The following is a 10,149-nucleotide window of genomic DNA, read 5'->3' on the forward strand; positions in this document are numbered from 1 at the left end:
CACATGTTAGTCACCCAGCCTGGCCTCATAGACTAGATGTAACAAAGTAAATGAAAATCCAGGACATTCAAATGAGTATGATATGCTACGTTTGGTATTGTTACTTAAGACAGAAGGTTACTTACGTGAAAGTCTACCAACCCAAAGGTTGCGTGTTTGAATCTCATCACGGACAACTTTAGCATTTTAGCTAATTATTAAAAATACCAGCTTATCCAGCTAGTCGACCAGCCTAACCAGTCTACCACCCAAAGGTTGTGTGTTCAAATATCATCACGGACAACTTTAACATTTGAGCTAATTAGCAACTTTGCAACCAATGTTCCCTCTAAACTGCGCTTATGTCAGGACTGCCATGCAAAATAAATATCAGCCTGCGCAGAGAATCACAAGAACTTCACTCAGCTTTCTAGAGTTTTCCCACTATCAATGTTTCCCTTTACTGTAGCAACTGTGATCGAATCAACACAATATTAGCCACTTTCAATGCAACATACCGAAACAAAACCAACTATGCAAGACTTAGTATGCACAACTAACTATGCAAGAAAATTTGTTGTAAGCACAGCGCATTGGAATAGGATTCTATTACATTGACAGGCGCAACTCAGGCCTATACTCTACACGGACTAATGCGCTATGACCAATCAGAGCTGCAGTAGGCTTATATGCAAATAGACCATTGCCCAATATGGATTTGTGCCATTCACTGGACTGTTTTACAGCATGAGCGGGCGCGATTATTACGAGCTTATTTTGAGATCAAAGCGAAGGCTGCATGTAGCCACGTGCACATTTGTTAATATTCTTTGCTAGTTAGTGAATTATTAGCCCACTTACGAACTTCTGCAGATGCTCCATTGAGAGCATCCTGTCGGGCTGTATCACAGCCTGATATGGCAATTCTACCATCCACAACTGCAGAGGGTGGTACGGTCTGCCCAACTCATCATTGGGGGCACACTGACTGCCTGCCAGGACATCTACAGCACCTGCTATCACAGGAAGGCCAAGAAGGTCATCAAGGACCTCAGCCACCCAAGCCACGGCCTTTTCACCCCGCTTCCATCCAGCAATGTCAGAGTCTGTAATATATATTATTCCGGACTCTGACATCTGACATTGCTCGTTCTGATATTTCTTATTTTTTTATTTTTACTTTTTGGATTATGTGCGTATTGCTAAGAATTATTACTGCACTGTTAGAGATAGAAACACAAGCATTTCGCTACACCTGCGATAACATCTGCAAATCTGTGTATGTGACCAATAAACTTTGATTTAACTATGCAAACTGCCTAAATGCCTAAAAGAAAGGTTTCTATTTGTGTTAAGGACTCACTGCTTTATTTATTCGTTTAAGTTTAAGACTGCGGACATAGTTCTTGTGATTATGTACATGTAGCCAGTACTTTTAGTAGTCTTCCAATGATAGTGAAGTAAACTACCCGCATCAATGCTGCGTAAACAATTGACTCCCTCGAACATACCCATAACCATTGAGCAGGCCATTTTCCCATAACTACTTGCGCGCTTCTACATTGTACGTTCGCAGATGACCAAAATGGCGGATTCGTCGGTGGGTACTCGATAGTCCCAAGTCATTATACAACTACAACGTTTTTATCCAGATGTGTTCCCTCAACTTTCGTGAATATATATTTTCAATATATTATCTTTCGACAGGTCGATGTTGTCGAGGGCTGTAGGCTCCCTGTTCTCCGAAAAAATCAGGAAAACGAAGATGAGTGGCGTGAGTATCGTCCTCTTGGCTACCACTAGGGTAACTGGCGAAAAGGTTAATAGCTGCTTAATAAAACAACTGGCATGACTGAATGTTTGAAAACACAGGCGGCTAGTTACGGTCGTGGCACATAGTAAACAAACGAACTGGTGACGTTTAATGGAGGTTTCAATTGTTTACTAATTGTCTATCAGTTACGAAAACATTAACGTTAGCTAGATAAGTATTTAAATTCTGTAGCTATGCTGAAGTTAGTTACATTTAACGTAACGATGTTGTGTTTTGTAGACAAAAACTTTGCTAGCTAGCTTCGTAGCCAATGTATAAATTCAGATAGCGAAGAGACCCACAGATTGGATAGGTTTCTAGATCTGTCATGTCGTGTGATGTTTTCCTTGCAGCCTTGGCTGAAATTCTCAGTGTGAAAGAGATCCCTGGGAGAAAACTCTACTATGTCCACTATATTGACTGTGAGTAGCCTATACTTCATCATGGCAATGTTGGAGTTATACACTCACATTTACATCAGTGATATTGACAGAAGAAGCAGATATGGGTAAATGTCAAGTTGGCAAACATTTGACTAGAGATCAACTCAGGTGTGTGTATATGTGTTTGTGCCTCTGCTTGTTTAAAGTCAACAAGCGTCTGGATGAGTGGGTTACGCCGGACAGGCTTGACATGAAGAAGCTCCAGTTCCCTAAGAAGGAAGCTAAAACGCCCACTAAGAACGGGCTTCCGGGGTCGCGGCCCAGCTCCCCGGAGAGCGAAGTGGTAAGAGTGGCCGGAGCTGGCCCCCAACATACTCCCAGCAGGCCCCCACAGCCGCAAGCCCAGCAGAAGTCTATATCCACCAAAACTTCTCTACCAGACTTTCAAGTGTTGCAACAACAAGCTCAGGTTTGGTAGTAGTGTCTTAAGCCCATTCCTGGCAATTGTACCCTGTTTGCTTGCTATCTACATTATAACCAATGTTCTTTTCCTGCAGTCGTGGTTCATACTTAATGCTGAGATGTTGGAACGCTGTTTTTGTTAACAATTGGGTTGTAGAGTAGTTGTTTATCACCACCATTTGGTCTGCAGTCTTTTGGAGCTATGATGTTTTAGTTAAATTAGACCAATGAACATGATGAAATGATAGACCTTGCAATTTGTGCTTCGTGAATCATTTCAAAGATCTGTGAAATGCTACTTCCAGTAGCTTAATTCAAGATTTCTGTGAAATAACGTTTCTCTGGTCTTGCCTCTGATGAGAGACAGAATTGTCAAAATAGGGGTGTTGTATTTCTTCTGTTGGATGATATACAAATGTATTTACATATGTTTTAGCCTAAGGCCAGACAAAATTGATTCACTGTTTAATGGATTTTCCCCTCAGAAAAGTGTGGCGGGCAAGCAACAAAACAAAAAAATTAAGGTGATAATTAATAACAGTACTTTACCACATTGTGGTAGTCTAACAAATTCCAGAGTGGTTAACAATAAATCATTGTAATAAAATTAAAATGTTGATGCATAATAATGAGTTCATTACCTGAATGCATCTCTATAGCCTATAGGTGTTATCAAAATATTCATACAAATATGATTAGGCCTCTCATAGACTAGGCCTTGTAGAAAGAGGGTCAATCAAGTTAGGTCTGCCAAATGAATGTAGCATTGGAAATGTATACATAAATCTAGCTATAGAGTATAACATATCATCATCATCAAAGAAAATGTTGTTTATAACATGCACAATTGGAAGCATCAATCTATATAGATCAAGCGTGAATAAATTTGAGCCCAGTAACTTCTCACCGCATCCTCCTTCAATTGTCTCGTCTGGTGGCCACGAAAAGCCCCCACCTGCTGATTTGTGTGCGTGCCACTGGCGATGTACTTTACTGGACATGCTAGGCTGTTCTTGGCGGTGCATCATCACTTCAAACGCATTCCGTCGTGATATTATCGGTTGGCCTACTACTACTGGTAGTACCGGTAAAATGTAAGTAATGAATTGCAAATCACCATACAGCTGACACACTTCGATTTCATAGAACATTTTGACTTCAATTTGGTTGTCCAAAATACTATCAGCTTGCACTGCGTCTTTGCTGATGAATGCCCTAATCTCTGGCCAGCCAATTGGTTAAATTACATTGTTTCATCTATTAATCGCTTCCAATAGATCTGAAAATGATGCAATAACCATGGATTTAATTGACTGTTTGTTTATAATGAGGGACGTCCCACGTTTAACCTGGACACATAAGTAGTAGGACTTTGCGCTGACTTCCGTCATGAGAGAGAAATGAAACATCTGCACGTTGCCTGCAGGTGCCAGCATCAACTTGGGAAAGCCTCAAGGGAGAGCGGACAGTGCATTATAAACAAAGTGCCGCATACAGTTGAAGTCGGAAGTTTACATACACGTAGGTTGGAGTCATTAAAACTAGTTTTCAACCACTCCACAAATTTCTTGTTAACAAACTATAGTTTTGGCAAGTCGGTTAGGACATCTACTTTGTGCATGACACAAGTAATTTTTCCAACAATTGTTTACAGTCAGATTATTTCACTTATAATTCACTGTATTACAATTCCAGTGGGTCAGAAGTTTACATGCACTAAGTTGACTGCCTTTAAACAGCTTGGAAAATTCCAGAAAAGAATGTCATGGCTTTAGAAGCTTCTGATAGGCTAATTGACATAATTTGAGTCAATTGGAGGTGTACCTGTGGATATATTTCAAGGCCTACCTTCAAACTCAGTGCCTCCTTTGCTTATTATTTTTCTATTTTGGGGGGGGGGGGGGGAGAAAAGTGAGGCGGGGCATCCGTTGAACAGTAATTCAACTTTGTCCGGCCTAAGTTTATTATGAAACATAAACAGGTTTGTATTGTCTTGACCTTTTTATTAGGTCATTCTATTTTTAAATCATGCTCAGTCTCTATGCAAACCATATGTTTTTGTTTTGATCTACTCAAGTATATGCTATCTTGACTGGGTTATTGATTAGGCTTTTATTACAATGTTCAATGAATAACATAAGTTGAAGTGAAAATACAGCGCATTGTTTGAGTGTGACTGTCAGTTAATCCCCCTTCTTTCTGTTCAAATTCAGAGGAAGAGTCTAGACCTCAACCTTCAAACTGCCACAGCTCCTTCCAGAGGCAAAACTCTCCCCACGCCGGTACAGCATCAATTTACCCATTCTACACAGCCATGATTAAGACCTGTTTGGTCCACAAAGTCAGAATGGGTTCATAGCTACACTTGGAATAGTAACGACAACAAACACATTTATGTAAGAACTCCTACAGTTGTATAATTCTAAAATCAAGGAGAAACATCTTAAAGTAGATGATTTCTAAGTAAGTGATATTGATAACTGTGTGCGGGGGTTTGTCCCGGACCTAGTATATGACTGTTTGGTAATGTAAAATATAGCTAGAACACCTGTTATGTCTGTGGTGTGGTTGGGATTTGAAATCCCATCAACATAATCTTTAAATATTCATTATTTTCAGTTGCTCCAGAGCTTTTTCTCATGTCTGCCCATGTCTCATCTCTCATACAGAAGAGGAAAGCAGAGTCTGTGTCCCTGGCAACACAAGTGTCCCCGGCAACCCCCGTGCCATCCTTGCCAGGTTTGGCTGAAGCCTCCCAGGCATCTGTTTACCCTGCTGTAAGGGACACCAACACCTTCAACCTCAAATCCAACGCCCGCGATGACCATGAGCAGCTTACCTCTCTCACTACGGTAAACCAACATTTGATAACTTTGCGTTCCAGTAATGATCAATTGCTAGTCTCCCACTATTACTCTGTTGGTGTTTGGTTTCTTATCTCCCCCCTTTTCAAATGATCCCAGAATGGTACTGCCCGTCGCCCCATGCCCAATCAGCCAGGCAGGAAGAGGAAGCAGCCTCCCAACTGCGGGGGAACCGATGAGGTATGGAACACTTTAGGGATTATGGGAATTGCTTCTTTAACCAAGTCATTATTTGCCCTCCTTTCAACTGTAGACCGCCGTATCTGCTCCCATCAGTCACATTTGTAGAGTAACACACTATAGCAACATACTGGCATAAACAAGTCATTCTTCTGTTTTCAGACATTACGTCAGCATCCTTTTAGCTTGAATAGGTCAAAAAGAAAACAGATTTTAATACAGGACAAACTTCTTATGGATGTCACTAATACCCAGTTAGCGATAGGGCCCTTACTATGCTAGACTAGTATGAGCCGGGATACTAGATTAGCGTTGACTAACAGGATCGTACTTTCCTGGTCCTATACGTTTACCTTTCATGGTTATATGCTTTCAGTTAGACAGTAATCTGAGCAAGCCGAGTCAATTCAATGTTGGTATCAGCACAAGCACATTTTCAACAATGTTACTTGCAGCATTGTAGCTAGTGATGGTGTGAGAAGGCGGAACTGCATTTTACATAATTATGTGTGAATTCTGGAATTATTGACCATTGTGAATTATTGCCTTCCCCTTTCTGTTTTAATGTTAAGATATCCCTCCCAAATTAACAAGGAAATAAAGAACAGGTCAATATAATATATGCATAAATATCCCTGGTGACCTTTAACTCCTGAATCTTCCCACATTGATAAAATTAGTATAAACAATAATAATTTTCCTTCCCTTTTAAATCAGTGTCCAAAAGCCCTCGTCCGCTTGTGTTTTTCTGCTAGATAATAAAGGTTTTCCAGTATAACAACAGCCCTCGATGTGCCAATGTCTATCTGCAGCCAGGAGAGGTCCGTCTCATTTCCTTCTCATTGCCTGTTGGCCTGTCTCTTTGTTTATGGAATTCTTGTAAAGGTTATGGCCTTCAATCAGACCTTTGGTATCTCATGTGAGAGCTTTGTAAGGAATGCTCCATATTTTTAATCAGTTATTTCATCTTTATTAGTTCCCTTTTATTTTGACAAGATTCTAAGCGATGTATCAGACAATGTAATAATATCGTTCTCTTCCTTTCCGCTGCTCCCTTCCTACCATCTTGCATCAGGACTCGCAGGACAGCTCTGATGGCATCCCCTCCACCCCTCGCATGACTGGCAGTCTGGTGTCGGACCGTAGCCATGACGACATTGTCACGCGTATGAAGAACATTGACTGCATTGAACTGGGCCGCCACAGGCTGAAGCCCTGGTACTTCTCGCCCTACCCACAGGAACTGACCACATTGCCTATTCTCTACCTCTGTGAGTTCTGCTTGAAGTACCTCAAGAGCCTCAAGTGTCTGCAGAGGCATCTGGTGAGATACTAGATTGGAATATCTCAATGAAATGTATGTAACACCAATACAAGAGCCAGAGGGGAGAGGGTTGCTGTGCAGTCGTGGTATTGCGTTTGAACTGCAGAACATGTTGTCACATATTATTGTCCTCCTCTCTCATTCAGACCAAGTGTAATCTTCGGCATCCACCTGGCAATGAGATCTACCGCAAGGGCACCATCTCCTTTTTTGAAATAGATGGCAGAAAAAACAAAGTGAGTAATGTCCATGATCCTCCCTGCTGCCTGGTCACACCTCATCACTGTAATGAGTTTCTCGCTTAACAACTATTGTTTCTTCCATGTTTGCCAGACATACTCTCAGAACCTGTGTTTACTGGCCAAGTGTTTCCTGGACCACAAGACGCTGTACTATGACACAGACCCCTTCCTCTTCTACGTCATGACAGAGTACGACTCCAAGGGCTTCCACATAGTGGGCTACTTCTCCAAGGTACATGAAAGGCTTCTTATCACCTGCACCTTGCAGTTAAACCCGTTGCTCATGAAGATCAGCAATAATACTGTGTAATACTTGACATTACAACCAAACCCTTAGACATGTTGAAAATGTAGCCGACTTAGTCTTTTTTTTTTTTTTTCTGTGCACAGGAGAAAGAGTCAACGGAAGATTACAACGTGGCCTGTATCCTCACCTTACCTCCCTACCAGCGGAGAGGCTACGGCAAATTGCTCATTGAGTTCAGTAAGTGAACCAGAAAGAAGTTACTGACTTTAAAACGTGGATTTTAATTTTGGATCTAGCGCGTTCAAACCCACTGGCTCCAGGTCATCTATAAGTCTTTGCTAGGTAAAGCCTCGCCTTATCTCAGCTCACTGGTCACCATAGCAACAACCACCCGTAGAATGCACTCCAGCAGGTATATTGCACTTGTCATCCCCAAAGCCAAGACTTCCTTTGGCCACCTTTCCTTCCAGTTCTCTGCTGCCAATGACTGGAACAAATTGCAAAAATCTCTGAAGCTGGAGACTTATATCTCCCTCTCTAACTTTAAGCATCAGCTTACTGATCACTGTACCTGTACACAGCCAATCTGTAATAGCACACCCAACTACCTCATCCCCATATTATTACACCCTCATGTTCTTTTGCACCCCAGAATCTCTACTTGCACATCAACATCTGCATATCTATCACTACAGTATTAATGCTACATGTTAATTATTTTTGCCTCTAGGGCCTATTTATTGCCTACCTCCCTACTCGTCTACATTTGCACACACTGTACATAGATTTTTCTATTTTTCTTTTCTTTTGTGTTATTGACTGCGTTTGTTTATGTGTAACTCTGTGTTGTTTTTGTCGCACTGCTTTGCTTTATCTTGGCCAGGTCGCAGTTGTAAATGAGAACTTGTTCTCAACTGGCCTACCTGGTTAAATAAAGGTGAAATAAACATTTTAAATCTGTACAAACAGTCTACACAGTGTTCTACCTGTGTGGGAGTGTGTTGAAATGTGGCCATTCAGTATGCCATAACTGAAGGTGTTCGTCTTTTGGTCATCAGGTTATGAGCTGTCTAAGGTAGAGGGGAAGACGGGCACACCAGAGAAGCCTCTGTCTGACCTGGGGCTGCTCTCCTACCGCTCCTACTGGTCCCAGACCATCCTGGAGATACTCATGGACCTCAAGCCTGACAACGGGGAGCGGCCGCAGATCACCATCAAGTACGCCTCTGTCCTGTTGTTCTCCCAGCTTGTTCTCTCTTACAGCTCAATCTGCTGTTATTTCTGTAACTTAATATCATGTGTCTTGTGTATTTCCAGTGACATCAGCGAGATCACCAGTGTGAAGAAAGAGGATGTCATATCTACACTTCAGTACCTTAACCTAATTAACTACTATAAGGTGAGGAATACTAGTGCAGGGAACAGCACTTCACTTTTTTTTTTTTTTTAAATGAAAGGGCAATCTTGATCAGCATATTTGAACCTCTTCTCTCCCTGTGGCTTCTCAGGGCCAGTATATCCTGACTCTTTCGGAGGACATAGTGGAGGGGCATGAGAGGGCAATGCAGAAGCGTCACCTGCGCATTGACTCCAAATGCCTTCACTTCACCCCCAAGGACTGGAGCAAGAGGGGCAAGTGGTAGGACCCTATCTGGTTCTCCTGGTCTCTCTTTCTCTCTTACCGCATACTTTCCTGAAGCACTCCGGGTGAAGAGCACCACGCAGGTCTCCCCAGAGAGGATACAAGATTTAAAAATGAACAAGAACTGTGTTTATATACAGCATCATTTTTTTAAATCATGTCCATCCTCCTATTGCCCTCACCAGATTCTCTGTCATTAGCAACAGTAGATCCATTTGCTTAGTCTCAGTAGTAGGAATTGTCATCTATTAATGTTGGATAGATGACTCCTACCGTCTGTTTCTTTGCTTTCCTGGCATTTGTTTTACTCCGCTTTCAACACTCTTGGACTAGTCAGTAATTAGTTAGTTATTTTTCACCTACATAAGCACATAATACTATTATTGTTTTGGATGTGATCTTGAATAATGACTGCACATATCCACAGTCTCATTGATCCAACGCACTATGAGAATTACAGATCTAACCCCTAACTGCTTGTGACCAGTAGTAATTGTATATACTGTGATATACTGTTTTATAAAGGATTTTTAAGGTGTGATGCATTTCTGTATGTTAAAAGAGATGTGCGGGGATGCTCAGTACAGAAAATAAGCCATGTTGAACTCTTACAAGAATGTATATTTGGATACCTCTACAGTTGTTTGTCCTTTAAAAAAAATGGAATGTAAACTAACACGTTTGGCACAATAGCGTGTCATTTAATTTAATGAGACTATTTACTGTACATTTGTGTGTGTTCATTTGTAACAAGTGATTCATACTTTGTTATTGTGTTCAATGGTTAGACAGCTATTCTATTTCCCTTCATATTTAAGTGTAAATTCTACATGGAGTCATCTTCTCTTTGTAAGTGGTTTAGAGTTAAGGAATGGGTGAATCAAATTGTTGAATTAGATGTTTGGCTATATATTGAAAAAGACTATAAATCTGACCAACAGATGGGATTTGATATAAGAGCCTTACAGAGAGATGGCTTTACACATCTAATAAACCAGGACACTTTTACTGTG

The 10,149-nt window shown here is 41.2% G+C and overlaps 1 protein-coding gene across 6 annotated transcripts; it reads left to right on the forward strand.

Moving 5' to 3' along the window:
* The first annotated feature begins 1,506 nt into the window (after positions 1-1,506).
* Positions 1,507-10,149, forward strand: LOC110534008 (histone acetyltransferase KAT5). Of its 6 annotated transcripts, none has more exons than XR_016483730.1 (15): positions 1,507-1,579; positions 1,687-1,753; positions 2,146-2,214; positions 2,382-2,644; positions 4,851-4,919; positions 5,307-5,489; positions 5,601-5,681; positions 6,437-6,502; positions 6,757-6,952; positions 7,152-7,241; positions 7,339-7,479; positions 7,638-7,731; positions 8,553-8,712; positions 8,812-8,893; positions 9,003-10,149. XR_016483730.1 is itself a non-coding variant. In XM_021618628.3 (15 exons), the coding sequence occupies exons 1-15, from the start codon at positions 1,556-1,558 to the stop codon at positions 9,135-9,137; spliced, it is 1,773 nt and encodes a 590-aa protein (XP_021474303.2). In that variant the 5' UTR covers positions 1,507-1,555; the 3' UTR covers positions 9,138-10,149. The 6 variants fall into 6 exon arrangements, 4 of the variants coding, with proteins under 4 accessions (XP_021474303.2, XP_021474304.2, XP_090042893.1 ...); XM_021618628.3 differs by having other exon boundaries at positions 6,757-7,005; XM_090186767.1 differs by having other exon boundaries at positions 1,519-1,579; positions 2,382-2,518; positions 6,757-7,005.

The sequence above is a fragment of the Oncorhynchus mykiss genome, chromosome 10 (assembly GCF_057628025.1).
Source record: "Oncorhynchus mykiss isolate SJ-2025 chromosome 10, ASM5762802v1, whole genome shotgun sequence".
Taxonomy (NCBI): Eukaryota; Metazoa; Chordata; class Actinopteri; order Salmoniformes; family Salmonidae; genus Oncorhynchus; species Oncorhynchus mykiss.

What these genes read in the sequence shown, in the direction of transcription:
- LOC110534008 (XM_021618628.3), top strand. Translation starts at nt 1,556, where the DNA reads ATGACCAAAATGGCGGATTCGTCG. An exon ending in CTATGTCCACTATATTGACT is followed by an intron (nt 2,215 to 2,381) that starts GTGAGTAGCCTA and finishes GCTTGTTTAAAG; the next exon opens with TCAACAAGCGTCTGGATGAG. An exon ending in ACCTAATTAACTACTATAAG is followed by an intron (nt 8,894 to 9,002) that starts GTGAGGAATACT and finishes GTGGCTTCTCAG; the next exon opens with GGCCAGTATATCCTGACTCT.